Raw genomic sequence first — 22,784 nt, forward strand, 5'->3', positions numbered from 1 at the left:
AAGTATCAATGTTATGTATAAGGGAGTTTTTAGATATAAATGTAGACTTAGATACTGAACTGTATTTCCATTGGACATTTTGCTCTCTGGACTTATTTAATATATGGTTATTGTATAGTGCTGTAGCTGTAATGTGCTGTCTAGAGAATTTTCCAATGTGGAGGTTTTCCGTGTTTGACCTCCTCTGAGACATTCCCATCTTTTTACCACAATCCCTCTTGCATTAATGCCAACAAGTTTACATCTAGTTCCTCCGATGGTCCTGTGAGAGCTGCGAGTGACTGCAGCATCTGTCCCCTGGTCAGCTTGCTCCCCTGTGTCTCCTTTTACATTTCAATTTGAGTTTTCCTTCCTATGATCTGTAAATAAAGACACATGGTGGAAATCATTTATTACTTAGAGGTACCAGAGACTACACAGAGCTCCTGGAGGTCACACTGACAGTAGAGACTTTGTGTCGAGGAAAGGACCAACGTCTTCTTGGATCTAGTGTTGCCTAAACAAATTTTCCTCATAGAGCCTTAATCGGCCTGTTTCAAAGAAACACTCACACTCTGCAGAGAGACAGTTGCTGTGCCATGTCTGCACGCTGCATTTGGGGATGGGGTCCCCGGGCTGGTCAGGGTGTATCTAGCTGGTCCCACGGGGCATGCTAACTCCTGGGTTAAATCACACCAGTAACTGGTGGTAAAAGGGAGTAAAAAAAGGTGGTTAAAACAACAAAACAAAACAGACATCAGTAGGGTTTCTGGGATGTGCTATTAGAATGAATCCAGTTAAGCTCATAGCTAGAGAAGATGCTGTTACAACATAAAATTGTAAGAATTTGCAGATTTTTGTTGTTGTTGTTTTTCCCCCCTCCATTTTTATCTTTGTTGGCCCCTGCTTCTCTTAATTGTCCCTTTTAGTAAACGTCACATTTTGGGGACAGACAGTCACATACTTGGCCAAGCGTGTGAACTGGGTGTCCGGTGTACACGGAGAAGTCAGCATCGGTTTTGAAAGGCAGAGTGTGACTGGTCACCCATCAGGGTGTCATCTGTTGTTTTATTTAAACAGTGTCTTTCAGACCACAGAACCAGCAGCAACATCTGTGCCATTATTGATCAGTCTAATCAGTCCATTTTAAAGCCACACAAAGTGACAAATGTGCAGATATCTCTATAAAAGAGACTGACCCAAACTCTTAGAACATTTTGGTTACTTTCTACACAGGGATTATCATTTGGGTAACTAGAGAACAATGAGGATGAAATTAGGAAGTTTTTCTTCCAGCACAGGTTAAAAAGAAAACCAGTCAGACACTTAAAGTAAGATCAGTGAGAAACTTAAAGAAACCATGGTAGAGGAGGTGAGAATGTAGCTCAGTGGCAGAGATCCCGCCTAGCATGAGTAAGGCCATGGATTTGGTTTTTAACGTTGTCCCCCATCACAGACACATATATAGTAAAATTAAAGTGTATTAAACATCTGTTGTTTAGAAGGGACTGGGATATTAAAACATCAGTGCATTTTAATTGCATAAAACCTAAACATATATACATACATATATATATATGTATGTATATATATATATATGTGTCCTCTGTGTGCCACAAGAAGACAGGAGCAAACAATATGAATTCTGATATATGAGACTATCTGATTATAAAACTAATAATTTCAGTTATTTAATAGTATCAAAACTATTTATATTAGTTACTTGTTGCTGTGACAAAAAATACCTGATCAGAACCACTCAAGGAAGGAAAGGTTTATTTGAGTTCACAGCTGTAGAAGATGGTCCATCCCGGTGGGGAGGTCATGGCGGCAGGAGGTTCCGACAGCCGGTCACATTGTGCTCACAGTCCAGAAGCAGACAGCAATAAATGTTTATGCTCCACTAGCTCTCGCTTTTCCATGTAGTTCAGGACTCCAGGCCATGGAACAGTGCCTCCTACATTCACAATATGTCTTCAGACCCCAATTAACCCAGTGCAAGGAGTCCCTTAAGGCGTTCCCAGAAGCTCTTGTCCTACATGATGCCGGGTCCTGCAAAATTAACAGCCCGTGTTAACCATTACACACCTATATCTGATAGTAACTAGTATTTAATTATGTTTGTGAATAGCTAAGTTCTGAAATATTAAAGTGAATAAAACTTTTAAGTATTTAAAATTATAGAGTTACTGACTGCTTCCTAATTAATAGAGAGTAATTATTGGCTGTCATTTCCTGAATGGCCTCCATCCGTTCGCTTACTTATTGGTGGTAGCTAGCAGCTGGGTCTATGTGTATTTGCACATGCCCCCTTTTCTACAGGACCCATTAGCCTTGCTTGGGACTGCACCCCAACTTCTGTACCATTTTTGTAAAACAGATTTGTCTAGCCTGTGTGATATGCTTCTTACTCTGTTTTTATTTTGTTTTTGTGGAACATTTTTCAGGGGGGAAAGAAAACCCAAAATCGACCTGTTTAGAACTTGTATTGCTGCGATTCCAAGGTTGATCCCTGATGGCATGAGCAGAACTGACCTCATTGAGTTGTTAGCAAGGTGAGTGACATTACTGTCTTGCTGTGCTTACCACAAAGGCCGCCTCAGATAGCCGTGAGCCATCTCATTTACTTCTTAATTCTCCTCATTTATTTTCCATACTCAAAATTTTAAATGATTTATTATTTATTATAATTTACTCACTTTGTCTCGCTTTTAACATTCTTCCACATCTCCTGCTAAGCGCTGTTTCCCAGTTCCCTGTGAATTAACAGTTCACTGGCCAATAGCCCTTCCACAGGGGCCTCATTGGTGCTCATGGACACTTTCTCCTGTGGTCATCCCATCAGCATGGGGTAGTGACCAAGACCCACTTAACCGTCCGCTGTCGGAGAGCCTGCTGTGCTCATGTGTTTGCTTCCTTCTCCCTTAGCTGCAGCATAGTTCCAGACAGTGAGTAAACAACACAGTGACCACACTTAAACGTCGTCACCCAGCCTAACTCTAGGTCAAGATGGCAGCCTGTCAAGGCACTGCCACGTGGACACCATTGGGGAGCGTGCAGTTAGGGATCGGCATGCTTTCTCCATGAAAGACCAGACAGGAAACTTGTTCTTGCCATAGTCTATTGGTTCTCAACCTGTGGGTCACGACGCCTTTGGTGGATTGAACAGTCCTTTCGCAGACATCGTTCTGACTATCAGAAAACACAGATTTTTTTTCTTTTTCTTTTTTTTTTTTTACATTACAATTAATAACTAGGAAAATTATAGTTGGAAAGTAGAAACAAAAATAGTTTTGTGGTTGGGGGTCACCACAACATGAGAAACTGTGTTAAAGGGTGGCAGCATTAGGAAGATTGAGAGCCACTGCCATAGTCTGTCTGATGTCCGAATTCCCGCTGTGGCATTACAGACACAGCCGGACCACACTGCAGGAGTGAACATGAATGGGCATCTGCCTGGAGTCCGCCCAGAACCACAGTTGGCCAGCCACACCCTAGTGGAAAACCAAGCAGAATGACTGTTACCAACTGTGAACACTGGGCTGTATTGAAAAATGTTTGCCGGTTGCTGGGCAATCACCATATTGTGTAAATAGTGACTCGATTGCTACAGCAACCTGTTCCAGCCCTGGGCGAAAACACCTGGCATTTCACAGACAGGCTTGTACCGCCCTCGGGTGTTGGGACCACGGATACAGTGGTATTTGTCTCCTGTCAGGGGCACAAGGAGTCAGAGGGGCTTACTTGCAGCTGCATCTTTCCGTAACTTCTCTCTCTTCTCCCTCTGCCCCTTCGTTGTTTTGGGGCACTGAACAGAACCTAAAGTCTTGTACCTGTTAGGCAAGTACTCTCTGGCCGCAGAGCTGTGTCCCTACCCTTTTGTTTACATCACACGTATATACTTGTGTATGCTTCTGAAATAGGGTCAAACTACACTGTCCAGGTTGACCTTGATCTCTCTCTGTATGCCAGGCAGGCCTGAACTTGGGAATCCTGCCTCGGTCTCTTGAGTACCTGGAATTTGACGTTTGTGACAACAGGTTCAGCTCTCTCTTAATTTTTTTAATTAATTTAAAAAAATTTCTTAGTACCATATGTGCATATGTGTGGTGGGGTTGCACATGTCATGGCTCACTGTTCAGAGGGCAGCACTGTAATTGGGGTTGCACCTTTACTTCCGTCTTTGTGTGGACTCAGGTCCTCAGGCTTGCACAGCTAGTTTTTTACCCTCCGAGCCATCTCCCCACCCTTCTCAATCCCTGCCATAACATGACCTCCCAGGGCAGGAGAATTAAGAATTAGGGGCTAGACTGTGTTACATAGTAGGATCCTGCCTCCAAAATGAAGTAGGTAAAATCTAAAGAGGGTGCAGAATTTGAAAGCGGCTTCCGCAGCAGGTATGTTAAATCTGCCCTTCCGGGTCCCACCTCAGCTTCACCTGACCTACATCTCTGTGGAAAGTGCTCCCGCTAGATGATGCTCCCACCTCGCCCCTCTAGCCTCCCCCAGAGGGAAGCTGTGCCTGAGAGGGTCCGGCCTAGGGATGCTGGGGAAAGAAGGAGCCAGCCTCTGAACAGTGAACGGCAGCTTAACTGCTATTCATTTTACTTTCTTTCCCTCTAGTTGTCATTTTTAATTAATTTACCTCCATGGCCAGAAAGATTCTAGAATATGTTTGTTTGGAATTATAATGTCTAACTCTTCTTTACTCAAAAGCAAGGGAAGCTAGAAAACAATCCATGAACAAAGAGGCATGTTATGAATTTATAGACCTCTGTGAAGTCTCTAGGGAAGGCTAATCGCCTAACTTTAATTAGCCAGGTTCCATTGTTATCGCCTCAGCACAAGGCATCATTAACTCTGACACATATATATCCTGAGCCACACTGGTGTGAGATACTTAGTCACGGATTTAAAGGCCGTGGAAGTAACTAGTGTGGATAGCACTGTTACCATGCTCTCCACAATATTTTCCTTGATGTCACCACTGGACAGGACACTGGGCTGCAAAGGTGCAGGCCCACCAAGTTGGCTTTGTGGTACGCTGTAGCTGCTGCGTGGCTTGCTCCTAAAACCTGTGCAGCTGCAATGGATGTCGCTTTAGCGTCTCTGTCAGTTCAAGGCTGGCTTAGCGAAGACCAGATCTGAGTTCAGAGAACTGTGATACCTCCCTTCTTAAGGACATGACATCCTCCTCTAGGGTTGTGGAGAACTCCGTCTTCCCGTGTATGCACACACATAGACCGTGCTCTTTAACTGCTTATTCCTTTGGGTCATTTCTAACTTTAATGTTTTTGCCTTTATTGTTGGCCACTAAAATAATCTTCAACTCCAGATCACATTTTTTTTTTTTTATTTCATTAATGTGGTGGCATGCCTTAGAGCTTTGGGATTGCAGTCATTTTACAATTTTATCTTTCATTTGTAGCCAATGTTTGCTACTTTGTGGGTTCTTGTTTCTTCCGCCCTTCTCTACCCCTTTTCTTCTACACTTTCAACCCCCTAACACTAGCTAAGAGAGAAAAAGGATAGAGGGGAAAAGAAAGATTCCTGAATAAAGTCAGGGGTTGGAAAAGGGTTGACCTTACCATTATACTGCTCATGCTGATTGGAGAGACACATCAGGCTCTCTGAGACAAAATTGATCTTCGTTGTCAGGATATCTAATTTCTTCTTTTTGTTGTTTCTTCTTTGTGCATGACTACTTAACAAACTGTGACCAACAGCACCCCTCAAATTTATATACCCTCTGAAAAGTCCCCAGAATTCCAAATGTCACACAGTCACAGAAACTATCTGCCGCTGGCAGAATCGCACCTCTGCTAGAGCACAAGGCAAATCATAGTCAGCTGCTCCGAAGCAGCCCCATATCTCCATACCTGGGATTAAAACGAACACATATTTCAATATTTCTGTGTTTTTTAAAGAAGCCATAATTCCAGAATTGTCACCACAATCATTTTCTCATTTTTTTTGATAAAAAATCTTATAACTAAAATTATGATCATTGTACTGAAGTCTTTAAAAAGTAATTTAACTTTTTAAAAAAGATTTATTTATTATGTATACAGTGTTCTGCCTGCATACCAGAAGAGGGCACCAGATCACATTATAGACGGTTGGGAGCCACCATGTGGTTGCTGGGAATTGAACTCAGGACCTTTGGAAGAGCAGCCAGGGCTCTTAACCTTCGAGCCATCTTTCTAGCCCTAATTTAACTTTTTAAAGATGTAATTAATACATTCTGACTTAGTGAGCCCTAAGCTCTCTGGGCCTGATTTTATTTTCAAGGTGTGGACCTTTCCTTATGTTACTCCTAAATTTGCTTCCGTTCTCGTCCTCAGGAATTATTTCTGTTGATTCCATCTTTTTTATCACCTTTGTAATGAGCTGTTTATATTCATCTACAACCTGAAAGAAATGATTGAGTTTACTTATGTCCTCTCCAGTAACTGAATAAGTATAAGTTATTGCTAAGATTCTGTGTGGTTGGACATATTTTTATCGATTATAGGACAGCACTCTAAACTATTTTAAGGGCTGAAGAACTTTGAAATGGATTTCTGATGTCATCCGTATTCCTACACAACATCCTATCAATTAAATTCAAGATTTACTATCCTGAAACTGAGAAAAAAAAAAAATCAATGATTGTGAGTAGATTTATATGGAATTTCAACTCTATATAGTTTAAATTAGCACAGACAGGGAGATTATAGCATGGCAGAGTGAACATGGGCCTCTGTCTTCCTATTCCCACAGAGTGTTTGAAGGGACAGACCAGGTTATCTCACTTTTAAGTGTCAGGCGGTGGCAGCACGTTTTGATCCAAGGCCTGCTAACGGGATTCTGTTGCCGGTAGGCTCACGATCCATATGGATGAAGAACTGCGGGCGCTGGCGTTCAACACTCTGCAGGCCCTGATGCTTGACTTTCCGGACTGGCGGGAGGACGTTCTCTCAGGATTTGTGTACTTCATTGTCCGTGAAGTGACGGACGTCCACCCCACACTTCTTGACAACGCTGTGAAGATGCTGGTGCAGTTGATAAATCAGTGGAAACAGGCAGCTCAGATGTATCACAAGACCCAGGACGCCCAGGTACCACATGCTCCCACATTGTCACTTGGGGTGTGATCAGCAGGAAATGAGCGGCCGTGGAGTTAACCGACGCAGACTGGCGCCGTCAAGGTCTGCAGCTGTCTGGCTGCGGTGCCCTTCTGTTGATGATAATCCCTTGTTCTGGACTTTCTCCTCAGCTCGTGTACTTGATACCGAGCGTTTGCGTCCTACCTTTAGCCCTCTCTGTTTGGTAACAGGCTCTTTCATCTGAGATAGGAGTTGTAGGGTTAACTCTCTCATGAAGGTGTTTCCAACATCTCAGAGCTCATATATGGAACCTCTGTTTTGGATTGATTGTTTTTGCACCAGTTCCTTGAGTGCACAGGTCGGTGCTCCTTCTCTCTGGAAGGACAGAGTTGATTTTATAACACTGCAAACGCCATAGAACCCCAGCAGCTTAGAGCTGGACCACCCAGGGCAACCCGGGGTCTTTAATGGGCATGCAGATCCAGAGCACCGAGGAAACCTGCTTCTGACCAGCTCCAGGTGATGCTCTGTACCCAGCCTGCATCTACATATGAATAATGCAGTCCAGGCTCTCATTTCCCACGTGAAAACATTGCACTGAGAGTGACTGAGTGATGGTGGCAAGGCCACAGGGTAGTCAACGTGACAGAAGTTAGGCATATCCTGTTCAGACTGCCGTTGGTGCACTTTATTCTCTGCGTGCTATTACTGTATTACCTTCTGTGCAAATATGAATCAGTTGCACTCTGAGCCTCCCTTCTCCCACAGGGGCACTACCACTGAGATACACACCAGGACCTGTTTTTACTTTTTATTTTGAGACGAGGTCTCTCTAAGTTGTCCAGGCTGGCTTCGAAGTCCCTGTGTATCTTACACTGGCCTGAAACTTGTGACATTCCTGCTTCAGCCTCCTGCGTTGCCAAGACAGCAGGCCTATGCCACCAGCCCCAGTCCACACTCTTATGTTTTAATAAAGTAGATGATGTTTAAATCACTGGAGCAGAGGCAGCCCTGTTACCATAAGGCTTGTAATTTGCCTTACTGGATATTGTTTCTTTTTCAAATTCATGCATTTTTTTAAAATTTTTATTTGTTTTTAACTTGCATTTATTGTTTAAGCATGGCATCGCTAATGGAGGTCCTCATCCCCCCCCTCTGGAGAGGAACCCGTATCCCACTGTGTTCCACGTGGTCGAAGGCTTTGCACTGGTCATCCTGTGCAGCAGCCGGCCCGCCACGAGAAGACTGGCCGTCAGTGTCCTCAGAGAAATACGGGCTTTGTTTGCACTTTTGGAGGTACCTAAGGTAAGACTGAGGTGTTTCATACAGACATCTCATGGAAGGGTTGTAAGCTGGCCTTCTGTCCATTCTGTCCGTCCGTACTCCATGCAAGTGTCACTTACTTTATGGCTGCCTGCTAGAGTACACCTGAGGCGAACCCACCCCACCCGAACCTGTACCCCAGTTCTTCACAAGAAAAGAGTGTGAACTCAAACTCTCCTCAGCTTGGCTTCCTATTGCCTACTCTTCTTAAGGATTTGTTTTTTGTTTTTTGTTTTTTAATTTATTAGACATAACGGTCTTTTTTTTTTTTTATAGGGTGATGATGAGTTAGCCATAGACGTGATGGACAGGCTGAGCCCATCCATTCTTGAGAGCTTCATCCATCTCACGGGGGCTGATCAGGTAACTGGAGGAACTTCTCCACCTTATTTTGGGGCTTGAGTCAAATGAATACACGTGTGTGTATGCATGCGTGTGTTTGTGTGTCTCCTTCACAAATGCAGTAATAGAAAAGTATTTCTCAAACATAAAGGGTCCTAAAGTGGTGTGTGCTAACGTGATTAGTTCTTGTTGCTATTAAAAATAAGTTGATTTGGTAAAATGTTCGTCTTTCCCTAAGACATTTCCCTTTAATGTGATGTCACCGGACTGTGATTTGCTGCTTTGTGGTTACAGTCATGGGAAGAAGTACTCTTGAAATCAAAGGCAAAAAAAAAAAAAAATTACTTTGCTTTTTCAGTGAATATTTTATTTGCTTTATGAAATTAAGTAGATAACCTATCACAAAGAAAACTGATGGTATAAATTTCTTTTATTTTCCTCCTCCTCTCTCTCTCTCTCTCTCTCTCTCTCTCTCTCTCTCTCTCTTCCCTTTCCCTCTCCTCTCTTTGCTGTGCTTGGGATAGAACCCAGGGCCTTATCCAGGCTAACTCTTTTAGTTTTTTAAACTTCTTTTAGTTTTATGTAGCATGGGTTGGATGGGAAGGGAAGTCAAGTCAATATTCCAAGGTTGATATAGGAACAACTATGAAATTTACTACTTGAGTTTTAATTCTTCTATTTTGGATTACCTAGATGAAAGATTTATTTGCTTTCTGCTCAACCCCTGGTTCTTATAACTCATTTGTTATACACAACCTAAGGCAGGTAATAATAAAAGTTTATGAGACTAAGACATGATTAAAAATGTACACAGTTAAAAGAACTGTGTTTTAGAGCATTAACCTTGTATTATGGTAACAGATAGAGTAGTAAGTGACTTAATAATGCCCTAAACAGTACTTAATGAATAAAATGGAAAAAGGTAGATATTAATTTCTTTAAGAATCTGAATGTTAAGTTAGAAAATTTTATTGATGTGTACCTCCGGAGACAGCACACATTGCAGGCTGTTCCATTTCACCAGCATGAAAGTGAATGGTTTTTGGTTTACGTCTAAAGGTTCCGTGGACCCACAGAAGTTGAGCATCCGCACAGCCATCACTTAAGCTATGGGTCTTACCCTGCTTGGTCCACACAGCCTTTTGAGATAAACAGAAGCTACAGCATGTGTCTCTTGAGGATTCACCCATGTGGGAGTGTCAGAAATTCACTATCCCCCCCCCTCAAATCTACCCCCAACCACACTTCATAGCTTCTATTCCAGGAAGCACTGATAGTCCACTTCTGACACAAAGCACCTCATCTAAACGGATATCGAAACTTCTCAAATGCGTGATAAGTATTTGCTCTCTCTCTCTCTCTCTAGACTACGTTGCTGTATTGCCCTAGCTCAGTAGATCTGCAGACACTGGCAGAGTGGAACTCCTCTCCCATCAGCCACCAGTTTGATGTGATCAGCCCCTCACACATTTGGATATTTGCACATGTGACCCAAGGCCAAGACCCATGGATTATAAGTCTCTCCAGTTTTCTAAAGCAAGAAAACCTTCCTAAACACTGCTCCACAGCTGTGAGCTATGCGTGGATGTTTGCATACACGAGGCTGCAGCTGCTGTCCCCCCAGGTCGACATAAAGTGAGTCCTTTGACTAACTTACAGAGCGTATTTAAAACGGGTAGTCAGCTTCCACGATGTATGCTTTTGAAAAGTGACATACACTTTTCAAAATTCTCTAAGTCTTGAGCTATACTAAACTGCTATATTATGGAAGGGGCAGGGGAGAGGTGTGAAGGATGTAGACTTATTGAGATCTGTCTGATCTGTTCTGCCTCATACGACAGGCATCTAACACTTACTCATTTCTCTCTTTGGTCCTCCCACAAAGACCGAGCATTTGCAATAAAAACTCTGTGCCAACCATCATCCTTTAAGTTGGTAGACAACTTGGCATTAGTTACATAAAAACTTTCCAAATGTGTTGTGCCCTTGGTAGTTGCTGAGGAGAGAGATAGTTTCTCACTTTAGGGAGTGGCCATTATTAGGTGGCCCTTGGCCCAGTGTATGGTCTGAGCTCTTAGTAATGGTGAAGCATAGATACGAAAGACACAGTTGGGAGGAGGTAATGATGCATGAATATCAACAAAATACTTTGAATAAGTTGTGGGATTTTCCAATAAAAATAATGCTTAAGATGTACGATTTCTGTTTTTTGGTTTTTTTTTTTTCCAGTAGCCCCATCAATGCTAAGAAAGTAAATACCACCACAAGCAGTGACTCGTACATCGGCCTGTGGAGAAACTACCTGATTCTCTGCTGCAGTGCAGCCACCCCCACCTCCCCTTCAGCATCCGCAGGCTCCGTGAGATGCTCTCCTCCTGAGACGCTGGCATCCACCCCCGACAGTGGCTACAGCATCGATTCCAAGGTGGGCCTCGCTCACCCTCTGTACCGTCCCAGTGATTCCACGAAAGGGACGGTTTTGATTTCTTCTCACGGAAAACAAAGTACGGCGGTTCAAGAATTCATTGAAAGGAAGGACGGGAGGAAAGAAAGAAAGAAAGAAAAAGAAAGACTCCAAGAAATTCTATTGTTATATTTGTGGAATCCTACAAGAATAGGGTTTCCCCTCGGCAAAAAGGGACCACGTTCATAGCAATAGCATTATGAATACTCTAAAGGAAATAATAAAACACGTTTCCCTGTATTCTGTTTCCCAAGCCCTTATACTTCCCATTTTCAATAGGGTCATTCATTCATTCATTCATTCATTCATTCATTCATTCATTCATTCATTCATTTTTTTAGTTGTATGAGACAAGTCTCAGAATCCAGGCTGGCTTAGAATTTACTGTGTACCCTGACCTGGCCTCAAACTTTCAGCAATTTTTTTATCTCAGCTGCCCGAGTCCTGGGATTACAGGCGTGAGCTACCATGCCTTGGTCCAGAAGTCATCATCTAAGTAATGTTCTCACAGAAGTTGCTTAAATCACACAGCAACATAATGGATACTCGAGAATAGCTGTACATCATGGCATGGTTGAAGGAAACTTCAGGTCGGGGTGTCAGAATTTTGGTTTTTTTATGCTATGGACCAAAAGATAGAAACTAATCTGATGGATCCCTTGGACTGCGATGTGGTGGTTAATCTCTCTAAGACATACAGACACCCACAGACAAGTTCTGTGAATGAACTCACAGGAAGCCAAAGGGCATTTAGCGTTTCCAGGTCATGTGACTGAAAGTGAGTTTGACTGAGCATCTGTTTGCCACAGAATCGCCACCTGTGCATCGTCTTTAACCAAAGATTGTTGAATGTCAAATTATTTGATTGGCTATAAGTGTAAGCCAACTGTAAGTGGCTCTTCTGTTTTCTTTCCTCTCAGATTATTGGCATCCCATCCCCCTCATCCCTGTTTAAGCACATAGTCCCAATGATGCGCTCTGAAAGCATGGAAGTCACAGAGTCCCTTGTTCTAGGTCTTGGCAGGACCAACCCGGGAGCCTTTAGGTAACTCTCTTCTTACATTTTCTCTGTGTGCTAGAATGACAAGTAGTTCTAATAAGAGGGTGGGGAGGAATGAAATGGAGTTTCATACCAGCCCTGACTTCTCCACTCCAAACATCCTGATGGCAAGTCAGTGTATTTGAGCCATCTATTTTTCATCTGAATTGAGAAAATTAAAACTTTATTTTCTCCACAGAATTGTTCTCCTGAAATCAGCACTTTTATATAAATGATCAGACCGTGTGTGGATTTTGTTTACCTGGGCTTTTAATTTTTTTTTTTCCTCAGTCCTTTGCGACGAGCACATTTTCAGTTTAAATCAAAATGTAAGCCAGGTCCTATCTAATCTTCTGTTGATACAAATACTGGGTCAGTAAGCAACTGCATGTGTAAATCAGTTTCCTTTGCTTCTGATCATCTCCCTAGGAAAAGCAGGCTAGCCTGCTGGATGGTAGAATGTTGAGTCCTAGTGTGCTAAGGTAAAATGACAAAGGCAGATCATTTTATACACAACCGTGTTTCACCTCCACAAACCATATGCAGTTCACAAAACGAGATAAAAACAGGATGACATTTTCTCCTTTCAGTGTAGAGGCTTTTACCATGGTCAGTTTCTGCTATTTCGGTTTGTATTGGCAGAGATTCTGCCAACTTGGCTGCCAGTTCCAGCAGTGTACACCATTTTTTTTTCCTAGGGAACTAATAGAGGAGTTACATCCCATAATCAAAGAAGCACTTGAAAGAAGGCCGGAGGTAAGCTGCTGAGTTTCCCATCATTACATAGTTCCGTAGTAAGCACTGTCCCGCTGTACCCTAACTAGTAGAGGAAAGGGTAGAAAATAAGAACTAAAATAAAAGATGGGTGTGTTTTGTTACCGTTTGTTTTCATGTTATGGACAGGGTCTCACATCACAGCCCAGTGCCATCTGGAACTTACCATGTAGACCAGACTGGCTTCAAGCTCAAGAAATCCATTTGCCGGTGCCTCCCGAGCACTGGGATTGAAAGCGTGTGCCCCCATGCCCAGCTGTCTGGGGTAGTTTAAGCTTGTCTTTTCATATGTACATTGTCTCCCCTGCCCAGTACAACACATGCAGAAAACCAGGACGTAGAGCAGTCGGAAAGTTACCTTAGCATAAGGGACAGCAGGGCTTAGGATCTGCACGGAGTTGGCAGGCTTTCCGAGAATGACCGCACAGTGCATGCTCTCGGCACTGCCAGCCTCACCTCTCTGTGGCAGCCACTTAGTTGCCTTGGAAGCGTGAACACAGTCATAGACGGCTGTTGTCAGCAGTCAACTGTGGGCACCTTCCAGCAAACTTTCCTTAACAGGCAACAAGTGGCCCAATTTGACAGTCCTGTTCTCAAAAATCCCATCTCCAGAACTGAAACATTGAGAAAAACAGTGGGAGTTTAGGAGTATGTAAATTATAATTGTATCTGTGTGCAGTGACATGTGGGTATGAACTTACAGAAGGGCGTAGGATAATGCCTCAGGACTTTACCTGCATTGTTGAGAAGAGCTGATCCATGAGCTGATCTTGGGAACACTTTTTTTTCCCACAATGGACAAAATCATTGTAGATAAAAAAAACCAACATTTAACAGCGTTATAAAAGAATCTGAAAATTGCTCCTTTTGTTATTTTATTTTATTTTTTATAATGTATTCTCTTTATATCCATACTGTAGTCCCCTCCCTCATCTCCTCCCAGTCCCAGGCTCCTTCCTTCTTCCCCCATCCTCCTCCCTATTCCACTGATAGGAAAGGTCCTCCCCCCTTACTGTCTGACCCTAGCCTATCAAGTCTCATCAGAACTGCCTGGATCCTCTTCCTCTGTGGGCTAGAAAGGTCGCCCTACATTGCTTCATGTAGATAAGAGGCTCTCCTGAGGAACTGAAGCAGGAGAGGGAGCTGGTGACCACTGCTGTCCTGTAAAGAGAATTTTAAGCCCCAGCATTGCTCCTTCCTGTGTTTGCGGCCACCCGGTAGAATAGAGGTAGTGTTCCCCCTTGGTTACGGGGTGTGAGGGTTTGGTGAAGATGTCCTTGAACAGCAGCTCTGGTTTGAGAGCCTGCAGCCCACTGTCCTCCTGTGGAGATAACGGGAAGCCTGTGGTCGGAGCTCCGCAGATGTCCTTGAGGGCTGATAGCAAGCTGTCCACCTCGGAACGAGTCCCTGTAAACTTTAAAAAGATGCCAAGGGAGCAGTAAATGAGACTGAGTCAGCAAACGGGCTGGCTTCTGGAGGGCAGGAAGATGGATGGGCATGTGGAAGTGAAAGATTAAGGAGAAAAAATGTTTTAATTGCTCCAGATGAGGAAAATTACTTTGTAAATGAGAAGAGGTGGATTAGAAAGTGATACCGGAGGCTTCCCTCTTACTCCTGTTTGACTGCAGGAGTCAGCTCTCCTGTGAAATGTTTAGCTGTTATTTTATCCATTGCTTCCTGTGTCTACTCAGCCCACAATAGGCCATGCTTTCCTTTGCTTTTTGTCTATACTTCCTGTTGGAAAAATTAATTAAGTATGAGGCAGGGGTAGGCAAAACTGTAGTTTTTTAATTTGTTGGGATTATTTTCTGAGCCTAGTTTTCTGAGTCTTAGGGACTCCTCATGAGTCAGTGATAAGACTTCTTTAATTAGCTCTTCTAAACCAGCAGGCTGACAAATCACCCACAAGTAGCTGTCGGATTTTATTTCTGCCACACCTAGGAGGGGTCAGCTTATTAAATGCCCTCTGGCTTTGTCCATAGGCCTGTCCCTTTGAGACGGCAGCCGGCAGCATTCTAACTGCGCCAGTAACCCCAATGAGCCCATGCCTCTCCCTGGCATTCACACTGCTGACTTCCAGGTCACACTGGCAGCTTCCCATGAATTTCTCCAGGGTCTTCTTAACTCACATCTTTATATGTTTGGAACAGAATATGAAACGGCGCAGGCGTCGAGACATTTTACGAGTACAACTGGTACGGATATTTGAACTGCTGGCAGATGCTGGTGTCATTAGTCACAGGTCGGTGTTGAATTCTGACTTTCAAAACTTTGGTAGGATTAGAGAATGTGTTTTCTCCTTGAGATAGGTGAAAACGGAAAAGCACCACGGTAACAAAAATGCTTGCCCAGTATACATGTCAACCTCTGAGAATATTGTCTACCAATTAAAGAGTCATCTAGCGCATTAACTTCTCAGAGGTTGTGTGCCACCAGAAGCAGAGGCAGATTACCTTGAGTCTGAGGCTAGCCTGAGCTACAGAATGACCAAAAGTCTACTAATACTAGTACTAATAGAAGTAATAATAATAATAGAAAGAAAATCTACAGTCAGCATTCGGTTGGTCAAAACTAGCTCTGATATGCCCATGCCTTTGATGTTTGGTTCTAGGAAAAGGCAATAGTGGTGGCCTTTTCTTGACAGATTTATAATTTCTTACCTCATTTTGAAGATAAATATCTTCTGGGCTTGAAAAAAAAATGCCTCACGTGTTCAAAGGCTAAGTATTAACGAGGTATGCAAATTTATTCTAATGAACTGTTGCTGATCCTGCTGTGGAAATTATGAACTTTACAAATGTAGCTCACAGCTGTTTTCCCACTGCTCACAAACCGTAAATCCTAGAGGTGCTCTTGACAGGAGGAGAAAGACCCTTGAGGAAACTACCGTTAGCCCTGAGTTGAAAGTGGACAGTTTTCTTAGGAGGGTAATATATTGGTGGCACCTGACCCTTAAAGGCAAAAAGCAATGGATCTGACCTTGCACATGAAAGGTAGCTGGAAGGATGTTTTGATGGAAGGAATCCGTAGACAACTTGACAAGCGTAGTGACAGCATATGCTAGCTAGCATTTGTCCTGGCTGTTTGTTAGCGAGCCTAACACCTTTCAGATCCACCATCCGAAGCTTGTGACACACTGCAGATTAGGGGCTTAGTGGAAGAGCATTCTAAAGCCCTAGATTCCCCCCCCCCTTTTTTTTTTCATGTTCAATGGCAAACAAAAAACCACAACAAACAAAAACAGAACGTATGATGGAGGGTCATCCATTTGAAATTCTGCTGTGGACTATGTCCTCCGTCCCACATGGGTAAGGACGGGGGACATTTTGAATGCCAGAAAGACAGCAAACCCCACGCGCCTGGTGTGTACGGCAGCCACCTTGGATCTTTAAGTGAACTGACGTTCTTTTCTGGGGTGGGTTGCAGCCCACTAGTTGGTCATGATCTGAGTGTAAAGAATATTCTTTCAGGCAGAATTGGGGTCATCAGTTCACTCAGAGCATGTTCATTGTTATAGTTGGTTTTTTTTTTAATATGGCATTTTAAACACCTAAATTTTGTTTTGTGTGGTCAGTATCTTTTTAAAGCTATAACTAAGAAAAGAATTATTTCTTACTTTAAAAATATTTAAAAAAATATTAGAAGTACTTTCCCAATGCAGTGAGAGTTGACCTTGCCAGGTGGAAATGTAACGTCCTTCGATTTATATAGCAAGCACTTACTGTCTCACGGTCCTCACAGGCATAGTGCCTCATGTGGGTTTTTTTTTTTTTTTTTTTTTTACTGAAACCGCTGTCATGGTCCTGGATCTATAACTAAGAGCTGGTGGGACCAGGCAGGGGTCTAGCCTCTGACTCTAAGCAGCTCATGGCACTCTTGCCTCTGTACGAATCCCAGAGAAAGGCTTAGGGCAGGTCCAGGAGTCTAAAGCAGTCTGAGGTGCAGCACTGTGTCCTGAGACTCCCTTTAGATACACACTTAATGACAAAGGTGTGGCACCACGAGCATCGGAGACTGGCTGGGACTGGCCTCCCTTTCTGCACTGACACATCCCACCTCCAGCCCGCCACTGCCCCCAACAGGCCTTCTTACCACAAAACTGTATGCAGTTGGAGTGGCGGTAATTTTGGTTGTTATAAAAGCTGGGTCTGAAAGTGGATGATATGAGCTGCATTGTAGCACTCACCTGTGATGAAGAAGCACCACCTGCTTTTTACATGTTAAGTTAAGCCAAAATATCATGTCATTCATTTTTATGCCTCAAGTGTCACCCTGCCACCAGCCCACCGAGTTCACCGTGCGCCATACTGATTGTGGCGAACGGGTTCCAGGCTTGTTTGGGTTGGAACCAAAGGTGATGTCCTCCTTGTGTTTCCTTCTCTTCGGCATTCTCAGTGCAAGCGGTGGCCTTGATAACGAAACGCATTTCCTCAACAACACCCTGTTGGAGTACGTAGATTTGACCCGACAGCTTCTGGAAGCGGAGAATGAAAAAGACTCCGACACGCTGAAGGACATCCGATGCCATTTTAGTGCCTTAGTGGCGAATATCATCCAGAACGTTCCAGGTAGGGCCCTCAGCTTCTCGGAGCTTCCTGGGATGTTAGGAGACCATCCCTACGCTCTCCTCCCCTTTGAGGCTCTATTTTAGGGAAGTCACCTGTGGGTCAGTGGGGAAAGGCACTTCCTGCGAAGGCTGATAACCTCGGCAACTTGCCTGTGACCGCCACACCATTTTGGAGGCATGTTCCCACATGCACACACATACATGCAGACGCACAAATAAATAAATAAACGAAATATATTTTATAAGTGATTTATTTTTATTTTATGTGCATGGTGTTTTGCCTGTACATATGTCTGTGTGAGGGTGTCAGATCCTGGAGTTACAGACAGTTGTGAGCTGCCATGTGGGTGCTGGGAGTTGAACCCCAGGTCCTCCAGAAGAGCTACCAGTGCTCTTAACCGCCGAGCCCCACAAAAACTCTAACGTGTGAGCATCCTGGGAAACCAGCAACACAATGTCGATGGCAAGAGATTTTCTTTTTTTTTTTATTTTCTTTTTTATATTAATTACAGTTTATTCACTTTGTACCCCAGCTGTAGCCCCCCCTCCTCCCCTCCCAGTCCCACCCTCCTTCCCTAATCTCTTCCTATGCCCTTCGAGATTTTTTTTTTTAAACCTCAAAATTAGTGTCAGTAACTAGAAATCAAGAAGCAACCAACCAGCAGGGATTATCAACAGCCGTCAAGACTCTGCTACAATATTCGGAAGGTACCTATTGGGATAAGCCCTTTGGATGAGTTTGTGGTAGATAGAGCTTGCAGATTGAAGGAAGAGTGCAGATGATGGGTATAAATTAAAGCCAGTGGACAGTGCTGCTGAAGGATTCATTTAACAGGTGTGTGCCTATTTTCAAACAGGCACTGAGAAATGTGCTATGAAGATTGATCTATACAACTGTGCTTAAAAAGTCACAAATTCTTTCCAAATACAAGAGTTAGAAAGATTGCTGTAAGCCTTTCGTATGCAGGATAAGTTTTTTCTCTCTCTCCAAGTATGGCTGTTTTGTTATTTTAAGTAATATATACTAACCTTTGGCTTTTAAACACATATGTTGTATTTTTAACAGGATCTTTTAGGGTACATAATTAGACTTGTTAATTTTATTCACAGGAACTTTTTTTTTTTTTTAACATGGAAAGAAAAATGACTAGAGGGTCAAGAGCATGTTTTTTTTCCTTAATATTTTCTGTGTGCAAAGTGGCTACTGCAAAGATAGATTCAGTTTTGTTACTGTGCACTTCCCCTGCAGCTTCCATCTTGATTTATTGAGATATTGTTGGATTTTTTTTTCTCTTGTGGTTTTTTTTTTCCAAGACAGGGTTTTTAAGTTTCTAGGTGACATCTCTAAGGACAGGCAGGCTGGTCTCGAAGTCACAGCGATCTGCCTGCCTCTGCCTCCCAAGTGCTGGGATTACAAGTGTGCGCCACCACCACCTGGCCTGAATTTCTTAACAATTCTTGATGCAGAGAATGTATAGGGTAGGTGCGCTGGCTAGTTTTAGGTCAGCATGACACAGTCTAAAGCTATCTGAGAAGAGGGAACCTCGACTGAGAAAATGCTTCCATAAGGTCTGACCGTAGAGCATTTTATTAATTAGTGATTGATGAGGGATGGGGGCACAGCCCATTGGGGATGGCACCGTCCCTGAGCTCTAGTGGTCCTGGGTTCGAGAAGAAAGCAGGCGTTGCTTTTGGTCTCAGTGTCTCATCACAGCAATAGTAACCCTAACTATCCTAAGGCAGTAGGATAGGATTTGAAAGGTGAGGGGTTCCTCTAAACTGGTAGGTTCTAAACCAAACCCCACAGGCTATGGCACCATTGCAGGGCACATAGACGGCTATCTGCACATATAACTTGGAGACGATCTGCTCTTTTCTGTTCTCATGTCAAGATGTATGACGTGCCGTCCCTTTTACAAAAGCAACTTTTGTTAACTGGGGAAGAAATAAAAAGTCTGAAATAAGACATTCCTAGTCAAAAAGCCCTTTTTTAGTATGAATCCAGCCGTTGTGGTTAATGTCTTTATGGAGTTCGTCAGGCAGCTGGGAAGAGGCTAATTCTGACTTGAGCTCCCTCCTAGATTCCTTTCAGCATCCTGCCTGGAGGCTTTAGGTAAACTCAAACGCAACTTCCTCTTTCTATCTCCCAGCCTTCGGTTTTTATAACTGACAAGTTGGCATGCACATTAAATAAAATGAGCTAGAAGTAACTATGTCTACCTGTGTTTATGTTCACAGTGCACCAGAGAAGAAGTATTTTTCCTCAGCAAAGCCTTCGTCACAGTCTGTTTATGCTGTTCAGTCACTGGGCAGGCCCCTTTAGCATCATGTTTACGCCTTTGGACAGATACAGTGATAGGAATATGCAAATCAATAGACATCAGTACTGTGCACTAAAGGTATTTCCTTAGATCCCTGATTTCCTTTTACTATCTTGAGAGTTCTTTTTTTTTTTTCCTTCTGTCTCCCGGGATGTGATATTATGAACAGAAAAGGATTTCACCAGAGCACCGAGAGTTTTAGGGTATGGATTTGTCTGCTACTTTGGTAGCTTTTTCGCATACCTAAAGTACAGCGCAAGAGTTCCAAACATCTGTAAGATTTCATCATCGTTCTCATAAAAGATTAAGGATTTCCACTAAGGAATATGTATTGCTCATATTCAGGCGTTCTTCCTCTTGGTCTTCTTGTCTTTAAAGTACATGGTTAATTTGGTATGGTGATAAACTGCTTCACTTTTAAAAGTTACTGCTAGGATAGGGATAGGGGAACAGCTTTCTGGCAGAGTGCTTGCCTGGCACATTTAAACCCTAGGTTTTATCCCCAGAACCACACATGAAAAAATTCTTGTTATATACCTACATATAATAGTATATATCTATATCCATATACTGTTGCATATATTTGCATTTCACATAATATCTTTGTGGAAGATATGGCTAGGTTCATGTGGGTAGAAATACCTTGCCTCTTCTCATTAAGCAGTGGCATTTAACCTCTGAAGTGTTTTAAATGTAATTCTGATATTATCATTTGAAGGCTATGTCTGCTGTACTGTGTTGTGGCCCTGTTGCAGATAATGTGGGACTGTCTTCAGATGGCTATTTGTACAAATGGCTGGATAACATTCTGGACTCTCTGGATAAAAAGGTAATTTTGACAGCTTCCCTTGACGTCTCCCAATAAACTACCATCGCACGGTCCTCCTTAAAAATAGGACAGAATTATATGTATGAAAAAACATAAGGGAGGTGGAGATAGCTGCTCAGTGAATGAAGCACCTGCCAGGCAAGTGTAAGGACCCGAGTTCAGATCCCAGCCCCCGTGTAAATGCCAAGCTGATGAGCTGGACCAACAGTATTGGTGAAGTCTGGGCACAATCGAGAGGCCCTGCCTCAATGAATTAACAGATGATGTAAAATTAGTATATATCACCAAAGAAAGTTGGAATTCTTATTACCCATGTAATTATTTTAGTTTCCCTTATATACTGTAGGGTTAATATGGTGCTGTATGTATATCTTGATATGGTTTAGTCTAAGTGGCTAAAACATGAAAGCGGAGAGCATTGCACTGCGTAGAGAGGCATGCCCTTTGCTGTGTTTCCTGTCACTGTTGTGACCCCTTTTGAGTCGGTCATTTTTTCCTGCCCACCCTCCTCAGAGGCCCCTTACCAGCTTTCCAGTACAAAGTGTGGCTCACCTTCCCCCCCCAACCGAGTTATTGCAAATAATAATAAGACTTGCTAATTGTCATCGAGGAGGGTCCCATTCATTTTTCTAAAAGCGTGTAACCTTTGTTCACATCAGCTGCCTTGGGGCTCTGTTGAAAGAGAGAATCGAACTCAGAAAGGCTTGCAGGGCAAAGAGAGAGACAGAGACACATGTGGTTCCCAAACCTCCCACCACAGCCCACCCCACCCCACCCCTACCCCCAGTGAGTAACCTGGGGTTTGGCTGAACAAAAGGTGGCCGTGTTTGTGATGGGGTGCAGTGACCTCGTGCCATGGCCGCAGCAGGCCTCCTGTCTTCTGACTCCCCTCCCCTGGGGTCTCGCCCTCCCCACAGGTTCACCAGTTGGGCTGTGAAGCAGTCACGTTGCTGCTGGAGCTGAACCCAGATCAGAGCAGCCTGATGTACTGGGCCGTGGACCGATGCTACACTGGCTCTCGGAGGGTGGCAGCTGGCTGCTTCAGAGCTATCGCCAACGTGTTCCAGAACAGGTACCCAGTCCTGCTCAGAGGCCCGCTGCAGCGGCCATCATGTCTGCTTCCAAGAAACTCTTTCAGAAGCATTAAGAAACCTGTCTTTTCTCTCCTTGAACACTAATGCAATGTAGCCAGTAAAGGATAATGATTCCCCCATGAGTCTGTTGTCTTAAAAAAAAAAAAAAAAAGGAAGTCGCTTGTAGCCTTAGAGGGCATTCACAACCTTGCCCGATGTCTGTCATGTTAGCTGCTGTGAACATTTCCAACCGTGTCCAGTCCTAACTTGTGACGTTTATCCCCAGGGATTATCAGTGTGACACAGTGATGCTCCTAAATCTGATCCTGTTTAAAGCAGCCGACTCTTCTAGAAGTATCTACGAAGTTGCTATGCAACTCTTACAGGTTCGTGTGCAGTGATTGAAACCTAAGTTCATTCTGGGATTGGCGACATGATAATTCTACCATTAACGCATAGTGACACTGAGAGGGAGGAATGGCTCCAGGTGCTGGCTGTCAGCAGAAATACAAGCTGGAGATGGGGTAGCTAGTTAAATCTTTGAATAATACAAAGCATTCGAAGTGCTCTGCAGAGGGCTGTATGAGCACAAGGAAGGGTGTTTTGATACTTATAAGGTTTCACTGATTAGGACTGACACACAGGAGAGACAATTTCTGTTTGACAGATGAGAATGATGAGAGTGGAGCGATTTGGGTTTTTCTGCTTGTGTGTTTTGAGAACCATGTAATTGACAAGATGCACTGATTTTTAACAAGGCCTTACAGTGGGATTGGAGTAGATGCTGATGTTTCTAAAGGCTCTGATTTAGTACACATGCAGGCCCAGCTAAGGAATTACACCCAATTTCTTTCTTTCTTCTTCTTTTTTTTTTTTTTTAATGAAGAAAGTTAGCCTGCTCTCTAATGCTCCATGTAGTGTAAGTCAAGGCCAGTCAGTGCATACTCTGTCTAATGATCAGCTGCTTCAAGGCCTTTCCCCATTT

The 22,784-nt window shown here is 43.4% G+C and overlaps 1 protein-coding gene across 7 annotated transcripts in view; it reads left to right on the top strand.

Moving 5' to 3' along the window:
• Fryl (FRY like transcription coactivator) overlaps positions 1-22,784 on the top strand; it is a 223,332-nt gene that overhangs the window by 143,875 nt on the left and 56,673 nt on the right. For all 7 annotated transcript variants that reach the window (XM_055629354.1, XM_055629355.1, XM_055629350.1 and 4 more), the window contains 14 exons: positions 2,427-2,534; positions 6,842-7,079; positions 8,187-8,372; positions 8,667-8,753; positions 10,099-10,367; positions 10,962-11,157; positions 12,117-12,241; positions 12,934-12,991; positions 15,160-15,251; positions 17,405-17,577; positions 19,815-19,975; positions 20,616-20,726; positions 21,644-21,798; positions 22,086-22,185. In XM_055629354.1, coding sequence (XP_055485329.1) covers positions 2,427-2,534; positions 6,842-7,079; positions 8,187-8,372; positions 8,667-8,753; positions 10,099-10,367; positions 10,962-11,157; positions 12,117-12,241; positions 12,934-12,991; positions 15,160-15,251; positions 17,405-17,577; positions 19,815-19,975; positions 20,616-20,726; positions 21,644-21,798; positions 22,086-22,185 — 2,059 coding nt within the window. The remainder of the gene's footprint in view (positions 1-2,426; positions 2,535-6,841; positions 7,080-8,186; positions 8,373-8,666; positions 8,754-10,098; positions 10,368-10,961; positions 11,158-12,116; positions 12,242-12,933; positions 12,992-15,159; positions 15,252-17,404; positions 17,578-19,814; positions 19,976-20,615; positions 20,727-21,643; positions 21,799-22,085; positions 22,186-22,784) is intronic.

Source organism: Psammomys obesus, unplaced genomic scaffold (genome assembly GCF_907164565.1).
Source record: "Psammomys obesus unplaced genomic scaffold, mPsaObe1.curated_primary_1811, whole genome shotgun sequence".
NCBI classification, from domain to species: Eukaryota; Metazoa; Chordata; class Mammalia; order Rodentia; family Muridae; genus Psammomys; species Psammomys obesus.